Source organism: Enhydra lutris, unplaced genomic scaffold (assembly GCF_002288905.1).
Source record: "Enhydra lutris kenyoni isolate GAN:26980312 unplaced genomic scaffold, ASM228890v2 scaffoldscaffold76, whole genome shotgun sequence".
NCBI lineage: Eukaryota > Metazoa > Chordata > Mammalia > Carnivora > Mustelidae > Enhydra > Enhydra lutris.
In genome coordinates, this window is record NW_019154160.1 from 4,384,051 (window position 1) to 4,408,479 (window position 24,429).

General features: G+C 44.6%; 2 protein-coding genes across 5 annotated transcripts in view; one reads left to right on the forward strand and one right to left on the reverse strand.

Annotated features, from left to right (window-relative positions):
• The window catches only part of LOC111160513 (ARV1 homolog, fatty acid homeostasis modulator), a 17,213-nt gene extending 4,792 nt beyond the window's left edge, over positions 1–12,421 (reverse strand). For 2 of the 3 annotated variants that reach the window (XM_022523664.1, XM_022523663.1), the window contains exons 1-3: positions 12,201–12,421; positions 5,685–5,804; positions 3,268–3,421 (exon numbers count right to left, since the gene is read on the reverse strand). In XM_022523664.1, the coding sequence (XP_022379372.1) occupies positions 3,268–3,421; positions 5,685–5,804; positions 12,201–12,404 (478 nt within the window). In that variant the 5' untranslated portion in view covers positions 12,405–12,421. The remainder of the gene's footprint in view (positions 1–3,267; positions 3,422–5,684; positions 5,805–12,200) is intronic. The other variant, XM_022523665.1, reaches the window with a different exon arrangement.
• Positions 12,422–12,681: 260 nt separating this feature from the next.
• Positions 12,682–24,429, forward strand: part of LOC111160475 (tetratricopeptide repeat domain 13) — a 76,430-nt gene continuing 64,682 nt past the window's right edge. For both annotated transcript variants that reach the window (XM_022523613.1, XM_022523614.1), the window contains exon 1: positions 12,682–12,958. In XM_022523613.1, coding sequence (XP_022379321.1) covers positions 12,682–12,958 — 277 coding nt within the window. The remainder of the gene's footprint in view (positions 12,959–24,429) is intronic.

Sequence of the window (24,429 nt, forward strand, 5' to 3'; positions counted from 1 at the left end):
AAATAAATAAGCCCCCGCCTTTTGCGTCACATCCTGCTGGTGTGACTGCAGAAGCCCATTCCAGCAAGTCTTCCATGAAGTATTTCAGGGTCCCCGGAAGTAAAAGTAAGTCTGTGAGAACGGTAACCATCAGCTCTCTGAAGTTCTTTCTAGGTAGTAAGGTTCTGTTTAGACAACTTTGGCGTTCTAGATCTCCACGGAAAGAATGAAAGAGGACACGGAGGAGATTTTTAAATCCAAAAGATGGGACCCACCCTAAAAATTACACGCGAAGATGTTTTCTTTGTTCAGTCTCCCACTATTTGTTGCCTATTACCTGCCAATTCCGAATACCATTACTCCATTTAAAACTGCCCTTACTCCTTTCCACAAACTTTCTGAGTGCAATTCCTTATCCTTCCGCGAAGCATTCATAGACCAAGTCCAGACCTGAAGCCACAATTCCACTGGGTCCACGGAACAGAGCAGTCTGTTCTGTTCCTATTAACTAGGAATCTGGCAGTTCTTCACTGTTACGTGATGTTTATTAAGATTGTTAGTTCCTCTGATTACCCAGTTGGGTATGTTTTGAGGGGTCTGTCCCTAATTCTCTTTTTCCCCCTAAACTGTGTTATTCAGGTTTCTGTAGAATCAGGTTTTTCTGGAACACATGTATCAAATTATAGGAGAGACAACTGTATTCTTCCTAATATGTTGTATAACCAAAGAGAGCCAAACTAAAAAGGTTCCAAGCATAGGCAATTAGAATCAATAAAAATAACTCTGGATGGCTGGCCTACAAGCCATTTGATATATCCCTCAGGGGAGACACCCCATCTCCCTGCGAAATAACTCTAGGACTTGTCAACTGCAAGGATCTGCTCAAATAGGCGCAAATTATAGCCTGAGATTTGGATAAAAATAACTTTAATAAAAGCAACAAAGAACTCCTTAACAACAAGAATGATCTAACAATAGTGGGTTGTCTCCTGTCACTGGAGATGTTCAAACAAAGCTAGACTACCTTGCAGAACTGAGAGAAGGATTTCCTGTACTGGACAGAGAGGTGGACCAGATAACCTTCCCATCTTTCTTTCTTTCTTTTCTTAAGATTTTATTTATTCATTTGGGAGAGAGAGAGAGAGCGCGAGAGAGCACGAGAGAGAGCACAAGCCTGAGAAGGAGCCTAGGGAAGGGGAGAGGGAGGAGCAGACTCCCTACTGAGCAGGGAGCGGGATGCGGCTCCATCCCAGGACATGGGGATCATGACCTGAGCTAAAGGCAGGTGCTTAATTGACTGAGCCACCCAGGTGCCCCCCTCCGTATCTTTCTAACTCAGAACTCGAGAGGTTTATGTACCCGCACCAGCCCTCGGGCTCTGCACTGTCTTTCACGAGGCAGGTATCTTGCAGCTTCTGTTCCTGAGGCGTTCGTGGATCCGATGGGCTCAGCAGAACCAGCTACCTGCCTACGGGGTGCGGCACGGGAAAACACCGCGTGGGGAGCGCAGACAGCCACCCGTCTCCGTGCTGACATTAACCTGCTGTGGGACTTTGAGGAAATCACCTGCCTTCCTACTTCTCTGCTTCCACAGATGTACACAGGGGAGAACCCCAACCTACCTACCAAAGGTAGGATGACTATGCACATTAAGTTGATCAAACTGTAAAAGCAGTGTTTATGTGATAAGATGTTGTATTTATAGAACACATTTTCTATAAGCTATTTTAGGGGTTCAAAACTTAATATTGGATAAAAAAGTTAAGTAACAGTAGAAAACTATTTCTGATTGAGTGTCAAAATATCCGCTATAGAGTAGGTGCTACAGTAATTCCAAATTTTGGGAATAAGCCTGGTTTATTTTATATATTAAAAATTATGGACATAAAAGGGTTTATCCTTAGAAATTTTCATAGCCTTTGCTTTAAAGCTTAAAATTATATTAGGTTCTAGTTCTTGGCTTAGGCAATGTTTTCAAGGATTTTTTTTTTTTTGAAGATTTTATTTCTTTATTTGAAAAAGAGAGAGCAAGAGAGTGAGCACCAGCAGGGGGAGCAGGCAGAGGGAGAAGCAGACACCCCGCCGAGCAGGGAGCCTGATATGGGGCTACAAAGACAGACACTTAACCGACTGAGCTACCGAGGCGCCCCTCAAGGGTGTTTTAATATTATTATGGATGTTTGGGAATCCTTAGCATACAGATTTTATTTTTTTATTTTTTAAAAGATTTTATTTTTAAGTAATCTCTACACCCAACATGGAGCTCAAACTCATGGCCCCAAGATCAAGGGTCACTTGCTCTGCCGAATGAGCCACCAGGTGCCCCAGCACTCAAATTTTAAAACCTCAGAACTGCATGAGGAGACCAAGGGAGTAAGGGCAGACAGAGAAGAAAATGGGACAAAAGATGACCTAGTGCAGAAATCTGACACTGCAGTGAACTGGAGACTCGATATTATTATAATAATATTTCTTTATAATCAAAGAGTTTAGAAGCGGAGAAGCATGGAAACCAGTAAGTAAGAAAATAGTCACAGAAATTAAGACAATTCTGACCCAAGTCATAAATTTGAATTCTGAAGAAAAGTAATTCCGAAACATAAGGAATTTGGGGGCAGTAGCCATTTTCTTTCTTTCTTCTTTTTCTTTTTTTTTTTTAAGATTTTATTTATTTATTTGACAGTGAGAGCACAAGCAGGGGGAGCAGCAGACAGAGGGAGAGGGAGAAGCAGGCTCCCAGCTAAGCAGGGAGCCCGAGGCAGGGCTTGAACCAGGACCCGGAGATCATGACCTGGGCCGAAGGCAGATGCCTAACCACTGAGCCACGCAGGCACCCCCAGTAGCCACTTTCCCTGAACGCAGTCAGATAAATAAGAAGTGTTCCCTAGTCGCATCGGTTCTATACAATTAGCATAATACATTGGATAATGCCTGGCAATTATCCATCTGTTTTCATAAAGATGGGACCTACGTAATCTTTAAATTAGACAATCGAGAAATTAAATTGAGGAATTTTACCAACAATATAATGCCTCAAGATATTCTATGAAACTCTCTCATCTGCTATATATAACCATTTCCATAACATATGTGTAGTAACAAACAAAATAGTAAGAAAGTAGCTAATTTAGACAGACCAACCGAGCAGCTGGTGACACAACTAAACATTTAGCCTCAAGTCCTGGATTAACCTCCTCCTCTTACCAGTGATCAAGACCACCCACCTCACTTTTATTCAGAACAGCAGTTACTAGTTCACTAAGAACGGAAAGCGCGGCTTCCTCCTACCTAGAGAGGCAATCGCGAACATTCTATAGAAATCCCACTCCTTGGCATATCGGATGAAGTCGTTAGGGTCAGTGTTCTGGTTTGAATCTTGAAGCCGCCACCATCTCAGGTACGCCTCACAAAGCAAACAGAATATGCAGAGCTTCCAATGCATCTGGGAGTCAAAAACACAATGCCAATCACAGGGTAAAGAAACAATTGTGCGGAATATTAAACAGGCACAGACACAGCGAAGTATCTGCGGTTCGGAAGAGGCTCCCATTGCATAGCTCTTCAAATTCAGAACTGCTCAGTTAAGGGGGTCATGGTGTCGTCTGTAAACCGGAGCTGCTTTGTCAGCAACGCCCGTCAGAATCCCAGGAAGATTATTCGGACTGCGAAGGTCTAGGCCCCAATCCTGACCCGGAATCTTTGGAAGTAGTCCTAGACATGCAATTTTGAAACAGTTCTAGGGGTAAGGAGGATTCTGATGTACACCCCTAGTTAAGAAACACTGCTTTAAATAGTACTTCACCCTTCACTATGCTTTTAGCGTCTGTCCTGAATGAGAACAGAATCGAATTTCTGTGCCTCATGGATAGGTGGAAGCAGCCATGAGAACAGATTTAACCTGAAGATTCCAACATACTTCACAGGAAGCTATTAGTCTGAACATAAATTAAAAAAAAAAAAGGCCCTATGCCCGATGAGTATGAATTCATATATTGAAGACAGAAATTAAAAGGTAGAAAGTCCCCTGTAAGTTTAAAAGGCTGAAATTTTGGCAAAAAAGAAAATACCAGGTACCAAAAATCAGCTTTTTAAAAAAATTCTTTTTAGACAGGCTCCATGCTCAGCATGAAGCCCAAGCGTGGGGGTCAGACTCACAACCCTGAGATCAAGACCTGAGCGGAAATGAGGAGGCAGACACTTAGCTAACTGAGCCAACTTCCAGACACTGCTCTCCAGGAATCCCAAGAACTGGCTTTTTATTTTAATATTTTATTTTATTTTAGATTTTATTTATTTATTTGAGAGAGAAAGAGAGACAGAGATAGGGAGAGATAGCGCAAGCTGGGAGGAGAGGGAGAAGCAGGCTCTCCACTGAGCCAGGAGCCCTATGTGGGGCTCCATCCCAGGACCCTGTAATCATGACCTGAGCTGAAGGCACATGCTTAACTGACTGAGCCACCCAGGCGCCCCAAGAATTGGCTTTTTAAAATACATTGCTCTATTGGGTACCTAGACAGCTAAGTTGGTTGGGTGTTGGACTCTTGGTTTCATCTCAGGTCATGAATTCAGGGTCATGGGATCTAAGCCCTGCATCAGGCTCTGTGCTCAGCTCCTACCCCCAGTGCGTGTGCTCTCTCTCTCTCTAATAAAGAAAATCTTTAAAAAAAATTAAAAATAAAAAAATACATTACTCTTATGGGTTGGACTGTCTATAACTATAGAAAGTGGGGAAAAGAAAGTGTGTATGTATAAACGCAATGTAGTCCAGGAACAGGTATCACTGCGGATTTCTGAGCTTCTTCTAGTTGGTTCCACCCTGGAATTACCTGGGGAGTTTTAAGAAATACTGATGCCTGAACCTATTCCCAAAGATTCTGATTTAATTGATTCTACGTGAGGCCTCACTTGGAGAGATTAACTGCCCTCCCTCTCCCCCATGTAATTCTACTGTGTACCAAAGTTTGGGAATCAATGCTCCAGCAGTTTAAAAACTGCCCTGGTTATTTAACTTGGGGGGTGGAGGGGAGGGATTCCCTCAGTAGAATAAAAATACAAAAAATTGTTTAAAAATATTTCTTTTTTAACGTTTGCTGACTTCTTCTAGGTGTAATTCTCTCCCTACCTGGATATATTTAATTTTATATTAGATATAATTTTATATTAATTGTATTGTTAGAAATAATTGACATCTTTTTCAAAAGGTAACCCACTAAAAGGCAAACTAGTAGCCCTGGTTTGTCAGTTCCCTCCCAGTGACCCTATTCTTAAATATTCACTAAACATTGTGCACCGTGTTTATCAATGCCTGTTATTTCTAGAAACTTCCAGACACTGCTGAGATAAAGGACCCATCGTTGTTAGCATCTTCTTTTTCTTTTCTTTTTTGAAGATTTTACTTATTTATCTGACAGAGAGGGGGAGAGCAAGCGAGAGAAAGCACAACCGGGGGCGGGGGGTGGGTAGCAGCAGAGGGAGAGGGAAAACCAGGCTCCTCACTGAGCAAGGAGCCCGATGCGGGGCTTGTTCCCAGGGCCCCGAGATCATGACCTGAGCTGAAGGCAGACACCCCACTGACTGAGCCTCCCAGGCGCCCCTAGAATTTTTTAAAAAATAATGGTCTTTAATTCTTTTCAAAATTATTATTCTTTAAAAGTACAAAAGCATCATCAAGTAAAATTAGAAAATAAAAAATTATTACAACTTACGTTTATTTTAGTATTGAAAAGAATATGTCTGTAGGCCTGGGCTTTGCATAAAATAGCATTAATCAAGATGATAACAGGATCATACTCGATATATTTGTCTACAGGTTTCTGGCAGGATTTCTGAAATAATGTGAGATAATATTAGAACAAGCAAATGTATAGATTCTGAAATCTTAAAGGCTTTCAAACTAGCAGAGTCTATTTTGGACTTCTACAGCAATAAGGACATACCAGCACTAATTTAAATTAACTTCTCTTCAGACACAAAATGTTCACCTACAGAAGCCCTGGTTTCAGAAATGACAATATAATCTTCTAGGTGTGAGACCGTAATCTTTTAATCTCATATGTAAGAAGCTAAAAAGATATTTGATTTGAAGATTGATTTTAGGCAGAAAAGTATCCCAGAAAATGCTACTTTCAATTTGTAGGACTTATTATAAAATAAATAAATACATTTATAACATACTTTTATTGAGAAATTGTTCCCTGTTGGCTAGATGGCCATCAACTTTGTGATTCTTGCAACATGATTTGGAGGAAGGGGTTCAGAAGAGTAACCCCCACACCCAAAGCTTCTGAAAGCTTAAAGCAGGTAGAGTGTGTAGCACAGCGTCAACAATCCGGGGCATGGCAGATACCGAGAGAAACCTGTTTTTTTTCTCCACTAACATCGAGACTATGGAAAGAAAATGGGTCTGTCTCTGTGACAGTGAAGACAGTGAAGACCCTGGAGGATCGTGAGCTGTAAAAAAGGAAGTGGGTTGGTCAGCTTGGTTCTAGGTGACCCGAAGCAAGACCCCTGGGCTCTCCTATGAGACTCTCCTATAAGACTCTCCTGTGACTCCTATGAAATTGCCCTTTTTTTGGACATGTGATTACAATGTTACCAAATCCCAACATCATCAGAACATATAAAACACAGGTGTACAAGAACAAGCTCATCAGAAATGTGACATCTGAAACAGTTTTAGTTACAAAAGTTGAATCAAGGCTACTATTCTAATGGCTACAATTCCAACAAAACATTTGAAATTCTGAGAAGATAAAATGGAAACAGAAGTGATGAACACAGAAACATACGGGGGATGACCTTTTAATTACATCAAAGCCCTGGGGCAGGAAATGAAGTGTGCTGAAGGATATTAACTCTCTAATCCAAATGTAATGAACAAATCACTTCCAACTTAAGAGTCTCTGTACTTCACTCATGTCATTGACAAGAAATGGATATATTTTTGAATCATCAATCAAATGAACCAATGAAGGGAGATGTGCTATTATCCCAAATTTAAATGCACCTAATAAAACCGAGGCATAAGAGATGAATAATTTTGCAGTTTTTCAGTTGGGCAAACAGTAAGCCAGGGCCTAAACAGAAGGCACAGAATCAGAAATCCCACGTTCGCAACAAGGAGCTGTTTTCTAGACACCCTCCCTATGCTATCGGTGTGGAAAACACTTCCTCTCCGCAAACCACACTGTAACACCTGCTGTGATGTTGCTTCATTGTAAAATGAAACTGCTGGCGGGTCAAGGGTCTTTTCTCTGTCCTTTAAAGGTTCCCTAAAACCCATCTTCAGACACTGCAAGCCTATGCCAGGATTTAGACACTTTTTAGAAGGAGGTAGGCAGAAACCAGCATCGGCGGACGTGGCCGGACCAATGTGTTTGGAGTGGCTACAACATTCATTAGAACAGCTGGCTTTACTTTGTCTTTTCTATGGACCAGGCACCTCCAAGGTGCAGGATATTCACTTTGAGACGAAGTCTCTATCCTCCAGGACCTTACAGTTCAGAAAAGGCAGACGAATAAGCCTGCTACCGCAAGGGTTTCAGTGGAATGAACACAGGGACACGAGCGCAAACGGAAGGAGCAGCTTCTGGCCTCATGTGCTATGCTCTGTTCTACGCCTTCCCTTCCTCGCCTTCTGAATATTTCATAAACATCGAAAATTCATTAGGGTCTGCTGGTTCCCTCCCTATCAGCTTCAGCCTCATTTTTCCTTGTTCACTTCCTATTACTTGCTTTTCCCTTGGGTGCTTCCTTCACCTTGAATGTAAGGATCTGGGAAACCACACGCACACAAACAAATGTTGTAAAACATCTGAGTGGCTGACGGCTACATTTAGATATGTTTTCTGATTTTGAAAAAAATTGTTCCATTCCATTTACTACTTACTAGACAAATACCCTGAAACAGAAAGTTGTCCTCTAAGAAATCCCTACAGCATGGGACCGTGCACACCCCAGAAACTCAAACACTTCCACCATCTCTATCTCACCATGGGTATGAATGACTCTCTGACGCTATGCTCTCCAGTTCTCTAGTGAATCACATCTCTTTTAGAATATACATTGGCCAACACAATATTTTGTGAATATTTTGGCTGCTTCTTCCTCCCCATCATCTCCGGGGCCATGACCTTCCCCACTCATTCTCAAATCTGTTTCATTTCAGCGCCACAATAAGCAAACATGTATCTTTTTTTAAAAAAATATTTTGTTTACTTATACTTATTTGTCAGAGAGATAGCGCACGCGCAAGAGTGTGCACAAGGAGAGGGAACAGCAGGCAGAGGGAGAAGCAGGCAAGGGAGAAGCACGCTCCCCGCTGAGCAAGAAGGAGTCTGGGATCATGACCTGAGCATGACCCGAAGGCAGAGGCTTAACTGACTCAGCCACCCAGGCGCCCCAGCAAATACACATCTTGAAAGCGGAACCCCTAGGCTTTAAGTTCCTCGAGGGCAGGACAGTGTCCTACTCATCTCTGCACCCAGCATCTAAGTGTGGCAGCTCAATAGTGTAGTACTGAACAGACTCGAAATTTAGGAGGATCTCGAAGGAGTCTGGTTTTGTTACCATCATGAACTTATCAAATATCTGAGCACAGGTAAGAGTCCAGGTGCTACAGGAGATCAAAAGTACTAGATCTTTAAACATAATTATAATAAACTGTGAACAGCTGAGGGAGAGGGAATGGTTAAAAGCAAGGGACACACTTCTATTAGATGGAGGAGAATGAGGGAAACCCAGAGGGGCAAGTGGGGAGGCCTGGCAGTGGAAAAATAGGAAGAACAAAGAGAAAGAGAAACACAGGGAGGAGATCAGGATGAGTATGCTGCTGGCTCCAAAGACAGCAGCTAAGAGACCAAAGTGTGTATGAGTTACCAGCTTATAGAAACTTGGGCCATTTTCTTCCAGAACAAATAGCCTGATGTCTAAAAACTTTTTACTCTCACAACTCGAGAGAGCCTTTAAAAAATGAATTATTTTACAATTTAATTTTCAGAGTTCAGCATCAACTAAATGATTTTTCCTAAATAATACCACTATGGGCATTACTATGTATTATCATGACAAAGATGAGGATATTACGCACTCTAAGTCATCAGGGAATGACTGAGTAAAATAATGTACTGTACCATCACTCAATATTCCAAATATAATTCCAGAGAAGCCAGCACTGGTGATTAGGAAAAGGATTTTGTTAGTTTAATGCCAATAATTTAAAAAAAGATAAAGATTAATTTGTATCATTAAAGATCACTAACTGCAGAGACAGTTACAGCTTTACTGGATGAAAGACTGTATTCACAGTTATGTGGTTGTCATCTTTAGGACAGATCATTTAACTGGGCCAGTACAGAAGTCATTAAATTTAGATGCCATACAGCTCACAGGGCCACCACAATGGCCAAAGATATGAGCATCGAAAAACCTAGAAATGGTTCATGCATTCAGCAGATATTTATTGTGTACTTACTATGTGTCAGGTACTGTCCTGGGTGTGCCAACTGTATTAATGAAGAAATTATACATACTCACGTACTTTCTGTCCTTGTGTAGCTTATATTTCAGTGGGAGGAGATAGGCAATAAATAACAAATAAGTCAATTGTATAGAATATTCAAAGTAGGCAATAAATAAATAAGTCAGTTGTATAGAATATTCAAAGATGACAGGTGCTATGGGAAAGATAAAGCAGGGAGAGTTGATACACATACCTGAGTTGGGAGGAGGAATCACAATTTATAACAGGGTGGTCAGACGAGGCCTCTCTGAGACATTAAAAATAAAAATAATTGAAGGAGGGAGTTATGTCAGACACCTGACCGAAGAGTGCTCCACGCAGAGTGCAGAGGCCCTGAGGAAGCAACCTGTCTGGTTTAAGAACATTCAGGAAGCAATGGAGCTGCAGGAGAGTAAGGGAAGTGTTAGGACAATCACCCAGGTGAGACAGGATGACAGCAGGGGTCACGGTTGTAGAGGTGGTCAAAAGCAGGGGATTCTAAACATAATCTGAAGACATCATCCGAAGACTAACACAGGCTCTGCCAAGCAAACGAATGAGGAATGAGGGAGAAAGAAATCAAGACTGAGTACAAGGCTTTTTGGCCTTAGGAACTAAAATGGTTGAGTTGCTATTAGCTGTGAAAGTCTGACGCAATTACAAAAATCCATTTGGAGAAATCAAGTAGGTAGTTGGACATGCGGGGACATTGCGGAGTTCAAGGAAGAGATTCAGGCTGGAGGTTTAAATCTGGGAATTGTCAAAGTTTAGATGGAATTTAAAGCCATGAGCCAGCAGGAGTTCTTCAAAGGAGAGTGTGTAGAGAGGTAGAGGCCCAAGATCTGAGCCTTAGGATGCTTCATGGTTAAAAGGTAAGGCAGGTGAAGAAGAACCAGAAATGAGACTGAGAAGAATAGCCAGTAAGATAAGACAACTAGGAGCGCCTGGGTTGCTCAGTGGGTTGAGGCCTCTGCCTTCAGTTTGGGTCGTGGTCTCGGGGTCCTGGGATCAAGCACTACACCGGGCTCCCTGCTCAGTGGGGAGCCTGCTTCCCCCTCCTCTCTCTGCCTGCCTCTCTGTCTGCCTGTGATCTCTGTCAAGTAAATAAATAAAACCTTTTAAAAAAAAAAAGATAAGAAAACTAGAAGAATCTGGTGTCCTGGCAACTGCACACAGCAGTGTGAGAATGGATAATGGGATTTAGTGAAGTAGAATTCAGCAATCGTGATCTTAAGAACAGTTTCCGGTGTCATGGTGGTGGAGGAAAGTGTTTCTGAAGTCGATTCAAGAGAAAGTAGGAAAGGAAATAAAGATAGCAAGTACAAATATCTCTTAAAGGACGATTGCTGTCAAAGGGAAGGGGAAAAGAGGAGGGGCTAAAGGAGGAAGTGAGGGACCGTGCCTGTGTGTTTCTTAAAAAAAGTCTAGTACATACATTGGTGGGAAGGATCCAGTGGAGAGCAGAAGAGTACTGTGGCAGAGGTGTCCCTAAATAAATGGAAGAAGACAGATGGGTCAAGGGCACAAGAGCAGGCTGGTTGGAGACAAGTGTACGGACGGTTCATCCATTCTAACAGGAGGGAAGAAAGAGCATATGAATAACGGGTGCAAATACTAGGTTTATGTGGTTGCAAAGCGTGTGCAAGTTCTCTCTCTCTCTCTCTCTCTTCTATTTAGCAAAGCAGGGAAGCATACATGGGAAACCTGAGAGAAGGCTTGTGAGGATGGTTCATCAGAGTAGGAATGTGAGTGGATTAGTGAAATGTACTGTGATGGCCAGGCATCAAGGGCTACACGAGGTTAGTGGTCATGAATTTAGGTGATTTTTCCTCAGTTGAAGTACAGCCGAAAGGGTGAGGAGACAGATCAGACGGTATGTTGGATTTAACCGGGTGGAGATCTTTCCAAGGGAGGGAAACGACTTGAGAGAGGAAAAGTGATTATGTCAGTGGACAACGGATGACACAGGTACACATTCACACTTTGTCTACTCTCTTCTGTATTACTACAGACCATGTTTTTCTAATGAGGATTATTATTAGAAAATCATCAGGAGAACAGAAATGGGACAAAAACACATGGACTGCATATTATGTGGCGGGTTCTCTTCTAATACCCCAAAAAGAACCTCCAATTTTGTGACCCTTGAAACATTCAACCATCCTCTATAGACTATGAACACCTTGAAAGCAAAATTTGTACTTCATCATTTTTGTTTTGGTTACCGCCAAGGTCAAGCTTGGTGCTCTGCACCTAACACACACTGTACGGTCAATACCCACAAAGGATGAAACCGGGGACATTTAATACGGGTGTGGACCGCACAGGTGGTTAACATTCATCTATGAAAGGGAGAACTGCTAAGAACCGAAGAGTCTGGGCGTGAACTCGAACGTCAACCTAATCCCATCTTTAAATTTCTCCGCACGACGTCTACACCCATCTGCGTTCGCGGATCCGTTCCCCACGCTGGGTCTCACCAGCAAACACCGCGGGCACGAGAAAGCCGCTTTCGGGTGGGGAGTTCTCTCACACGACAGGTAACCACGCAAACGCTCCACTGATCCCGGACGGGAATGTCGAGTTCCGAACTGTGGGCTATGCTAGGGGACCCTGAAAGTCGTCGGTTTTTACTGCCCCTGATATACAGATCCCACGGCCCCTCACGGTCCCCAAATCCGCGCCAGTTCTTCCCAAGGACACTCCACGCCTGACAACTCACGCAGATGGTTATCTTCAGCACTCCGTGGTTATAGTCTCGGTACAACTCCCCGGCCTCTTGGTTGCATTCGATGCACCTGTACGGGCAGGAGGCCGAGGCAGCTGCAGGAGTTGCTGCAACCCCCTCCGTGCTCCCCTTGCCCGCGGCCACGCCTTCTGTGCTTCCCTTGCCCGGCCGTAGCCCACTCCGCCCACCCGTGACCATTTCCACGCAACTGCAGCCGAGAACTTCCGATTCAGTGACGGTGGGGGAAGACGTTAGAAACCGAACCGGAAAGCCTGTCCCGTGCGGTGCTTGCTGGGATTCGTAGTCTCAGCCGCGGAAAGGGGGCTCGCGGCTGGCCGAGCTGAGACTACAACTCCCAGCAGGCAACGCCACACCCCTTCCCGCCCCCTTGCCACGGCCCACCTGCCCACCGCGGGTTAAGGCTGGGAGGCCGCAGCGTGCGGCGAGGGCCGCCGCACATGCGCCTTGAGGAAAGATGGCACCTGCCGGCTGCTGCTGCTGCTACTGCTGCTGGGGCGGCGCTGTGGCCGCCGCAGACGCTGCCCGGCGCGTCCTGGTGCTGCTGCTGCTGCTGCTGCTGGGGGTCCTGTCCGCTGGGCCGTGCCCGGGCACCCTGGCCACGGAGCACTACTCGCCGCTGTCCCTGCTCAAGCAGGAGCTGCAGCACCGGCAGCAGCAGGAGGCCCCCGCAGGCGGCGGCTGCAGCCCGCAGTCCGGGGACTGGGGAGACCAGTACTCGGTCGAGTGCGGCGGTGAGTGGGCGGCGGCGGGCGGGCGTCCGGGTCGCCCGGGGCCGCGGGGGCGGCGGGGCCGTGGGAACGGCGGGCCCCGGGGCCGAGGTGCGGGGCCGCCCGGGCCTCGCCGCCGGCAGCCGCGGTGCTGCGTGTGCTCCTGCGGGAGCCGGCCCCGGGGGGTGTCGTGCGGTGGCCGCTTCCAGCCGCTCGCACCCACGCCGCTGCGCGCCCTCCTCTCGTAGCAGCCGTGGGGAGGGTGGTGAGTGGAGAAGAGAGCGGACAGCCTGTTCCTGGGGCCAGAGCCGCCCCTCCGGAGTCCTAGCAACTGTTGAAAGGTTGGAAGAGAGGATGGCAAGTGGCCCGGGGCATCCCCGGTACCCGCTCTGAGCCCCGCGGGTGCCGGGGAGCGAGGGAGGGACGACACTGGGGCCGGCGCCCGGAGAGGGGATGCCTGGTCAGTCTTAAGCCGGAAATCAGGTTTTCTGACCTCCTGGGTTGATGTCTTGTATTAAACACAACCTCTTAAAATTTGATGCGTGAAAGAAAAAACTCAAGCCCGTTTTATCTGCTCGATGACATCTTGCTTCCGGTTCTTTAAGACTGACCTGTGACTTGTCAGATGTCTCCCAGGGGGGCAAAAAGGGCCCTGCAGGCCTTGAGCCTCTGTATGTCAGAGCTGTGTGTGTCCTGGAACTAGGCCAGATCATTCATTAAGATGGACGCTATTGCCCTCAGCTTAGTAAGTCACAGCAGATGCCTGGGGGGCCAAATGCATGTGCATGGGGTTTTTTTGTTTTGAGGTTTTCCATTGGGTCTTTTCCTCCTCCAATCCCCTCCCTTCCTTTTCTCTTCCTGTCCCTTTCCTCTTCCCCAGAATTCTCTCAAGACTTGGTTTTGAAAGGTTTGGGGCTACGGAACTCCCTAGAAGCTGGCTGGTTGCTTTTATGGTCCGACGGCAGGGTTCTTTACTATTGTGTAGCTCCAAAGACAATAAGTAATTTTTAGTTGAGATGAAATGTCAAGATTAGCACACTCTGATTTCCTTTAAGCACAATCTGAATCCCTTAAGGAAGTGTCACTCACTGGAAGGTATGTGACTTTATTTTGTGGTGGGCCTTGGCTAGTAACGGCATACAGAACACAGCCAACATTGTAGCGTGGGAAAAGAATGGCTTTTGTACCTCTGTCGCTTTCTGTTACTCTGTGTAAATTAATTGCTTGTCTTTGCAAAACTGCTGCCTCTCTAAATTGAAGACCCTGTTACCTAATTACAGGGTTTCATTTTCTTCACAAGAGGGCTATGAGGAAAGTCAGAAAGAGCCAACATATATGGAGTGCTTGCTGTATGCCGGGCATTTCTGTAAGGTTTAGCCTTAGGTTGGTTAGCCTGTTCTCTTAAATCAGTCCGCACCCCAGCCACTACCTCATTGGATGGTAGATCCTTTTCCTCAGATGGGGAACCTAAGGCACAGTGAAACCAGCACTTTCCTGAGCCCCCATAGCTGTAAAGGGAGGGGCCCAGGCCGGCAGGCTCCAGACGAAACTTTGTCTTAGGCACTAAGTGGTTACAGGTAGGAAACCACAACTGTAGAATTTGCTAGCGTATAGTACGCTGTTCTGTAAGTCTTCATTTTCCTTTCCTTCCTGTAGTCCTGTGGTGGTGCTCACTGGCTCAGGGAGACCCAGATTCTAGGCAATGGAAGATGAAAATCGATTCCTGTTATGAAATTGCTTCATCTTCTTAACCTAGGTGGCTTATTTCACTCTGTGGCATCAGGCTTATGCCAGGGTTTGAGTCCTTATTTGAGCCAACTTTGACCTGTATTTTGCTTTTCTCCCTAGATTGTATGGATTTTCATGAACTAGGCATTTGGAGGAATTCTTTCCATTCTAGCAATTCTCTCCTATGTGGAAACCATCACTTGGTGTTCTCTGCTTCAGAGGACGGACACTCTGTTATGAGGTTTTAAGCATAATTTATTCATGTGTTTCAACTTTCTATTTATTTCCCCCACGTACTACTTATTTTCATCGTTTGGAATTACAAATGTGCTGTTGCAAATGTGTGGCATGGGTCTTTGAGCCAGCCACCCCAGGGCTGACATCAGTGTTCTGGAGCTGCTGACAGGTGCTGAAGTGGTTTGGCCCCTGCTGTTAGCCCCAGTTAATCATTCCCGAAGGCAACTGCTGATGCTCCTTGGCACTCTAGCTGTTTCTCTTAGCTTTACTGGCTGCAGTACATGACAGAAGCCATCTCTGTTGTGGTAGCAATCCCTAGAGTGTCTCTCATTTCTCCCTCCTCATCTTGACAAGAGGCTAGAAGCTGGACCCTGTGAAACCTGCCCCCAGTCCCTCACTGTCCTAACAAGAACAGATGTAGGAACAAATTCAGGATTTACAGCTAACCATATCGTAACTTAGGGGCTCATGTTCTGAATCCAGAGGCCCCTTCTGATCAACATGAGGAACTAGATAAGTACCAGGATCTAGAACGAGCCAGTTTTTCGGAGCCTCGCTGTCTGTTAATCATATCGTCATCCCTTGCTGCCCTTTGCAGTCACGAGCTTGTCCATATCAAGCCAGTTCCTGTACAGGGGACAGACACAGAAGCCACTTTTGAGAAACCTTCCCACAGCATTTGGATTCAGATGGCTGAATGGATGCCTGCTTGGGTCTAAGCCTGCACACCTTCTGATGAGCTGTATGGGTGTTCTCTTAAGACAGAACCCCCAGTGATTATAGAGCCAAAGGCAACAGCTGGTGGGAGCCCATAGCACAGCACTGGCAATGGCTGTGCTATGTGGACCACCGTCAAGTGGAATCCAGTGCCCTGGGAGCAACCTTATGCTGAAGGGGCCGGGCCTCCCTGAGGTCCAGCTGCAGAGACAAGCATGGATGACCCAGGTTTCAGGGGTCTCAGCCTGACTTTGCTGTTCCCAGGCCCCTTTCAGCTTTCACTTCCAGCATAATTTTTGTATTTTGCTTGAAAGGCACGTATAACCACAGACATCAGATCATCTCACTGTTTTCCTGTGGGAAAAATAATCTTTTAAAAAGAGGGAGCACTGTAATGTCCATTTTTTTTCTTTTTTAAAAAGATTTTATTTGTTTATCTGTCAGAGAGAGAACAAGCAGGGGGAGGAGCAGAGGGAGAAGCAGAGTCCTTGCTGAGCAGGGAGCCCGATGCGGGGCTCAATCCCAGGACCCTGCGATCATGACCTGAGTCCAAGGCAGATGCCCAACCGACTGAGCCACCCAAGAATCCCCATATTTTTCAAATAAAAATGAAATTTTCCTTCCTTGTTACCATTGCCTCTTCGTAGTTTGGAATTGTGGGAAGAAATAAGGACAGAAGTTTCCCCCCAATTTTCCACCTGGTTTCATATCTATAAACATTGTGTACATTCTTATTTAATCCTCAGCAGGGCTGTTGGTACCGTTTTTATCCCCATTTTACCTAAGGAGAAACTGAGGCAGAAAGAAATTAGGGATGATTCTATGGTAGATTGTAGAGTCAGGGTTTGAACCTGGCCTCCTGACCGTTTGTGTATTATTTCCTCAGTAATATTTGCCTCTTAGTATAATTTCTTATCAGTATTCATGATCAAGTCCTACACCTTTCACCTTTGTTGAAAGTTACACTCTTTTTTTTTTTTTTTAAAGATTTTATTTATTTGACAGACAGAGATCACAAGCAGGCAGAGAGGCAGGCAGAGAGAGAGAGAGAGGAGGAAGCAGGCTCCCTGCGGAGCAGAGAGCCCGATGTGGGGCTCGATCCCAGGACCCTGGGATCATGACCCGAGCCGAAGGCAGAGGCTTTAACCCACTGAGCCACCCAGGTGCCCTGAAAGTTACACTCTTAAATAACTTTTCTGGAATTTTATATCCACATAGATGGAAGGATGCTTGACTGCACCTAGTATTTTGAACTGCAGAGCTAGCATGGGTCTGTTCTTTCCCAGGAAAGCTATCCATGTGCCTACTGCTTGCTACTCAGTGTTCTGGACCCTGGGGATACAGCACAGCCAGCCAGCTTCCCCGCGTGGAGCCTGCGTTCTGGTGGGGGAGGAGCTGAAGGTGCAGTAGGCCCACTGATAAGTGTCTTGATCAATAAAAAATACTGTGCAACTCTTCGAAGGGGTCAGGGAAAGCCTCTGGTAAGGTGGCATGAACACAGCCCCGGACAGAGTGAGCTTTGACACCCCAGTGTTGTCGATCTGGTAAGTTACGGTCTAGATCAACTGTAGTGTGTCTGTGGATTGAAGATTTCGTCTCTCTCTCCTCTGCTCTTCCTACCAAAGCTGATCTGCATCTCATTCGAAGATGGCGTTCATTGTGTATTAAATATACCTACATGCTCTTTACAGACTAAGATGTATTTTAATTCTTCAAACGTATGTACTTCTTGTAATTGTTTCGGGAATACTTTGATTTTCCTTCTTTGAAAGTGGAATATTTGTAGGAACGGTGACTTTGTGATTTTTTTTCTTTTCTTTTTACTGCCTTCTTAAGACTTTTGTCTGCTCCGAAGTGAGTTAGTCCTTGTACTCGATGTCTTTAGAGCGCTTCTGAAATGGCTGTCATCATCTAGGATTAGCACCAACCTGTGCCTATTGCCTCGATCAATTTCAACGATTCATTTACAACCGGAAGTCATTTTTTTTTAGTTCATGGAAATTAATAATGTAAGATTTGAGCTTATTTTCCCACAGTTCTTTGTGAAGAAAGGAGCATTTGTGTCTGATTCGGGAGGTGTTAACTGCCAGAAAAATAAGGAAGTAGGTACAAACCTCACAGTGTTTTTGACAATAAGACTTAAAGATTGTTTAAGTATCTTTCCTAATGGAGAAATCAGCTATTTAAATAGATGCCAGCAGTCTTACTGCTCACAGTGTCTAAATCATTGCTGTGCCTTTGAAGTGGCAGAGAATCAGTAGAGGGACACTTTTATAATGAGAGTTATTTCCTTTTTGGTTCTGGCTATGAGGAAGTTAAGGACCAAATTTTATGCTCAGTCATGGTAACTGTAGTAACCCTTACTGTTATATTTGCTTGATCCTTTTTCTCTTGGCCCTGGTTTTCTTTATGTGTTATTGTATATAGTTTTGTGGCAGATCTCTTCCATTTTATTTTTTAAGGTATACATAAGTGAATTTGCCAGTATAGGTATGCAGCTTATTTTGAGTGCAGAGACCAAGGCATAGATAGAGCGGTAGAGAGATTTCTATCCCCCAGCCCTGGGGCCTGTGGTGTTGTCTGGAGGAGGCTTGCTTATTTTCCTACCTGAACAGCATCTTTCAGAAAGTTTCTCCTTTAAGAGCTGCGTTTCGCAGCATGAACCCTATGAAGATGATAGCTGTGGCATTTGCATATTCATTAACTTTCTCAAACAGATCTGTTGTCGTTAAGAATTATATTTACCTTTTAAAAGGTCTGTCCGCTGGTAGACACATTCAGCTTTAGTTACTGAGGGTTTGTTTGCTCTGGAGGAGGGCAAAAGCTGGGTTTCAGAACCTACCCTATGTAGCCTCTGCCTACAGGAAGTGGCAGGACACTTTGTGCGTACAGACTTTTCAAGAAGTTCTGTAGCACGTAGACACGGCTTGGCTTTGCTGCACTCTCCAAATACGTGGCCAACTGACCGACTTTTGAAGCTTCCCTTTTTCACAATGTGGTGTTTTAAGGACCATCTTATCTTTTGTTGGGGCTTGTTATCTTGCAGATAGAATAAATGCAAAACTTGTTGAAGTAGCAGCATTTTAATACTTTTCACTTTGCATTATTGCTAAGATTTTCCTCTGTGACTTTTTCTTTTTTAATTTTTACCTTTTTTTGGAATGTGACATATATGCAGACAGATGTGTCACTGGTGTTTGCTTCATTACTTCTCACAAACTGAGCAACCTGTGTGACTAGAAAGAACCCCAAATACATAACCGATAGCTGGTTTTAAGCTTGCTAATAAAGTCTCATGCCACGTTACCTTCGTTGCATTTGGAGATAATTTGGTACAACTTGATTTCTGGCTCAGGTACCAGCACAGTGGATTTGCACCAGGCAGGTGCTGGTGTTCTGTACATAGACACCCAGAAGTCCTGGGTCAGCTGGTCTGCCTCTTGTACGTGGAAGAGCAGTTGAGTTCTCTCATGACCTTTGCTGCCTGTGTTTGGGGTGTTCACAGTGACTCTGGGAGCACCTAGGAGGCTCAGTCAGTTAAGCGTCTGCTCTCGGCTCAGGTCCTGATCCTAGGGTCCGGGATCTAGATCAAGCCCTGCGTGAGGCTCCCTGCTCAGTGGGGAGTCTGCTTGTCTCTCCCTCTGCCTCTCCCCTGCCCCATCCCTGTTCACGGGTACGTGCTCTCACTCTCTTTCTGTCTCTCTGAGATAAATAAATAAAGTCTTCAAAGTGATTGTTCCCTTTTCGCTAAGGGTTCCCCATCATTGTGTAGATTTGCTTCAGCTTTCCCAGTAGAGTTGATGCTATTTGAGAGCATGTGTAGGTTTATGAGAAAGTGTTTGGCTCTTAAAAGTATGTGTCACTTGGAACATCTGCTGTGTCTTCAGTCTGTGCTACAACCCCAGGCTAAGTGAGTAGCCTTCGTGGCTCAGGCTGGCTGCTCACTTTGCTGGCTCCAGCACCCCCGTGCCGTTCTGTTCTTGGATCTGTGCCACATCGTTTGCTTTCCTGCCTCTTTTTCCATTCTGCGCAGCTGGCCAGCTCCTTTTGTTTTGGTTGTACACATTCTTTACGTGTGTTAATACTTTTGTGTGGGTTAATGCAGCTTTGATCAGATTATATTCATGCTTGGTTAGAAAACCATTCTGTCTCTTTAAGATGGCCTTTGCAGATCTTTGTTCTAATGGATTAATTATATGTTGACCTTATAATCTAATTCCCAGGGGACAGCCTCTGTTTTCAAGTTGTTTTATGATAACACATCTCAGGTACAGATGAATAATATTTTGTTAGAGCAAAAGAAGTGTTTGAATTCAGAAGAGGAGAACTTTTCTTCCTCCTTCTTTTCCTGTTATTACATTCTAAAAGAAACTAACCATTCGGGACCATCAACCAGTGTGACGTACGAGGTCCTCAACCGTGGTTGTCTTACAAGTGCAGAAATTGATAAAAGCAAAAGGCAGCATACTGATGAGGCTGAGCAGCTGCGTGGCCTTCCGGGTCGCTCCCCCAGCCACGGTAGTGCTCAGTGCTCTCCCCCAGCCACCCTACAGCTCGGACTAGAATTGCCTGAGTTCCAAGTTCTAGCCTATCCACGGGAAAAGCCCGGTCATCCTTGTTTCAGGTGAACTTGGCACACTTTTATAACTAGAGCAAGGGGTCAAGGGGTGGTACAGCCCGGCAGCCGTCTGGTTCTTTATAAAACGTCCTCCTGGGCACCTGGGTGGCTCAGTGGGTTGAGCCTCTGCCTTCGGCTCAGGTCATGATCTCAGGGTCCTGGGATTGAGTCCCGCATCGGGCTCTCTGCTCGGCAATCAGCCTTGCTTCCTCCTCTCTCTCTGCCTGCCTCTCTGCCTACTTCTGATCTCTCTCTGTCAAATAAATTTAAAAAAATTAAAAAAAAAAAAAAAAAAGTCCTCCTTCCGGAGGTGCCTCTAGGTTTGCTGTTCACAAGCTTTCAGTCCTTTTCACCTGCCGACATGAATGTATGACAAATACCTGCAACTTCCAAAGCCACTGTCGCCTCACCTCACGGTGAGGTCATCTGGTTTGACTGAGAAGGAGGCAATCAGAGGAGAGCTTCCCCAGGATCCTAGCTACGGTCTGCGCGCAGCTCTAGCCATAGCTTTTGCTTCTGGTCCTGTCTCCATGAGGCGTCCTTGGAGCCTCCGTGAGTGTAGCCTTCTTGTGTGGCAGATCTCTCATTCCCTCCTGTCTTCCCTCAGCATGCATAAGTGGCTGTAATAGTTCCTGTCTAGAAAAAATACGGAACAAAGACAGGACCACCCGTCCTTCCAGCGGCCTCTCTGCTCTCTCCTTCCTCAGAGGAGATGTTTCTATGTACTGTCTCCACATCTCCAGTTATTTCTGGAACCTACCGCAGTCAGCTCCTCGTGCCTCCACCAAAACCTGGCTTAAAATCAGCTGTCTGTGGGGTTTGGAAGGACGGGAAAGAAGTTTGGTGGTATCGCTCTACCCAAACCATCTCTTACTAGGACCCGGCATTGGCAGGATGGGTGGTGACAAGGGGACCATGCCCCTCTATTGATGTGGTGTCCTAGAGCACGGACGTGGCCGGGCTCGCCTTTGCAGTTTCTTCGTCCTGTGACCTTAGATACATCCATTCACACTGAGCTCATTTCCCCATGTATGTGACAAGCCTAAAGCGTGTTCTACCTCCCCCAGGGAATGGAGGACCAAAGGAAAGTGTTGTGAGAGCATTTGGAAAGCTGTAAAGTGCTGTGAAAACCAAAATAATCTTAAGAAGGAAGAAGAAATGAACAGGAAAACCCTCCCAACAATTTTAGCTTGGATGTGCGTATAGTGGACCCTTGAACAATGTGGGGGTTAGGGGCACCAATCCTGTCCCCCCCCAATGCACACCATCAGAAATCCATGTACAACTTCTGATCCCCAAAAACTTAACTACCAATAGCCTACTATTGACCGGAATCCTTACTAGTGACAAGTAATTGATATTTCGTATATGTGTTATATACCGTATTCTTAGAATGAAATAAGCTAGGGAAAAGGAAACGTGGTTGAGAAAATCGTAGGAAGAGAAAATACATTTATAGTAGTATACCGTATTTGTTTTAAAAATCTATGTGTAAGAGGACCCATGCTGTTCAAACCCAACCCTTTCCTGTGAATTGTAAGCCCCATATCCCCTCCTCACAAGAGCCCTGGGAGGATGTGTGGTGGCAGCTGTTCCTGTTTTACAAATGAGGAGACAGACTAAGAGATACACAAGGACTTGTGCAGTCAGCCGGCCGGTGAGGCGTCTGATGGGGGTCAGTCTGGCTCCACAGACCACGCCCTGAACTGCTCTCACGCTTTGCTTCCAAACTCCTCTTCCCCTGACGTCACATTTAATTAAATTTCACTGTAAGAGCTGGTTCTTTGAAAATACTGGTAACGTCAAGACAATTATCTAGCAAGGCTCATCAAGAAAAAGGAGAAGAAACAAATATTTGACTTCAGGGATCAGGGAGTGTAATGGAACGTGAAAATCACCGTAATAACTCTGTGTATAGCTGTATGGCAAAGATGTAAGACAATTCAAAGAAATGTTCTTCAGATAGTTCTTTAGGAAGAAAAGGCAAATTACCAAGTTGATTTTCCCTTGACCTCTTCAATACCTTGCCCCCACCAGGGTCAGCTTTATTTTTGTTGTTAAACTTAAGCTTCCCGAGTTGTCCTGGAGATCCTACCTCCGTCCCCTGTTTACTCATCCATTGTTAAGTTAATGATGGTCAAATTCATACCTGTAGCTCTTATCTTTCTTTGGAATTTCCCAAGTACATGCGTGACAGCTGTTTGAGTATCTCCTGGGCACTGGGCTCTCCACCACCCTCTGGAACCCTTCTTCCTCCTAAACTTACCATTTCAGTTAATGGCCCCGCATCTTGTGTTGCTGCACAAACTGAACCAGTGCCTTTGTCCTCTTTCCATGCCTGATTTTTCTCACAGCCCTGTCCTTTTTTACTTCATAGACGTTTTTGGAGTCTGACGCTCCATTTCAACCCAGGAGTCTCTGCCTTTGTTTGGACTTTTCCCCCTTTTTAGCGAGCTGCGGCTTGCCACTTGGCCTCTCTCCTCTCGTCTTCTGGCTCTTCTCTCCCACAACTGTCTGTGATCTTTCTTCTGCTTAAGCCTTTGACAGCTTCTTCATATTAAAGAAGACAGGGAATAAATGACTTGGAAACTAAGCTTGAGCAACAAGAAAAGGAAATAAGGGAAATTGGAGACAATGCCTAGAACAAAGCCAGAATAAATGAATGAGAAACAGCAACAATAGAATCGATAAATAGATCCAACAGTTGGTATTTTAAAAAAGACTAAAATGCATCAACCTGCTCAGCTAACACATAAATAGGTGAGCAGAGGCAAATGTACATTAGGAATGAGGGGCCGTGTGGACAGTTGTAGAGGCCATGAGAATTTAGACACAAATGTGGAGAAATTCCTGCTAATAAGATGAAAATATGAATCAATCAATAAATGTTTAAGATGATCTAGAAGAGAAAGATAAGATTCTGTATTGTGTTTTGAAGACTATTTCTATAGTAATTATCTTGACATTTTACTTGTGGCTCAGTCGATTAAGTATCTGCCTTCAGTTCACGTCATCATCCCAGGGTCCTGGGATCGAGCCCCGCATCGGGCTCCTGCTCAGCTGGGGTGGTGTCTGCTTCTCCCTCTCCTTCTGACCCTCCTCCCCATTTATGCTCTCTCTGTCTCTCTCTCAAATAAAATCTTTAAAAATATATAAGATAAATATTACTTGCGTTATCTGAATAAGGAGGAAAACAAAGTTTTCCTGACCCTGTGGAAATTTATACCATCCAAATATGGATGGTTGGGTTTTTATTGTAAAGTAATCAAAGCCATAGTGAGCTAAACAATTTTAAATTGGGAAGAACAAATTTAACCTTCTGTTCCAGACAACTCTGGGTATAGTATAACAAACCATTTTTCTCTCACAGATCCTACCAAACCAGCAAAAAATACTGATGCCAGAATTTAATATAGTTGTGAGGGGGTGGGAAGAAAGCTATAAAATAGTTACATAAATCCTAAGTAAAATATTAATAAGCTAAAGCCAGCTATCAATTAAAGTAATGATGTGCCTTGGCCAATTAGAATTTATTTTAGAAGTATAAAGATGGCTAGGGGCGCCTGGGTGGCTCAGTGGGTTAAGCCGCTGCCTTCGGCTCAGGTCATGATCTTGGAGTCCTGGGATCGAGCCCCGCATCGGGCTCTCTGCTCTCTAGGGGAGCCTGCTTCCTCCTCTCTCTCTGCCTGCCTCTCTGCCTGCTTGTGATCTCTCTGTCAAATAAATAAATAAAATCTTTAAAAAAAAAAAAAAAAAAAAAAAAGATGGCTCAACTTTTTTTTTTAAATCAAATTATTCACCTTAACAGGTCAAAGGAGAAAAATCATATGATTATCATAAAGAAATTTCCAAAAGCACTTGAGAAAGTTCAGCCAGCTTTCCTGATTTAAAATCTTTGATAAAACAAAGAATAGGAGAATCCTTCCTTTATATGGTAAAATATATCAATGTTAACCCATAGCCATATAGAGCATCCTCCCACTGGATGCTTAAATGAAGAATCTTATCGTTAAAACTTGAAGGAATTCTGGGTCATTCAGTGAAGTACTAATGTCAGGAATAAGCAGGAGTACTAGTATTGAGCACTTTTTTTGAGGTTTTATCTAGTAAAGTAAGATGCTAAATGAGTATAAATATTAAAAAGACCTTGATATCATTACATGTAGATGATCCAGTTATCCACCGAATAAATGGA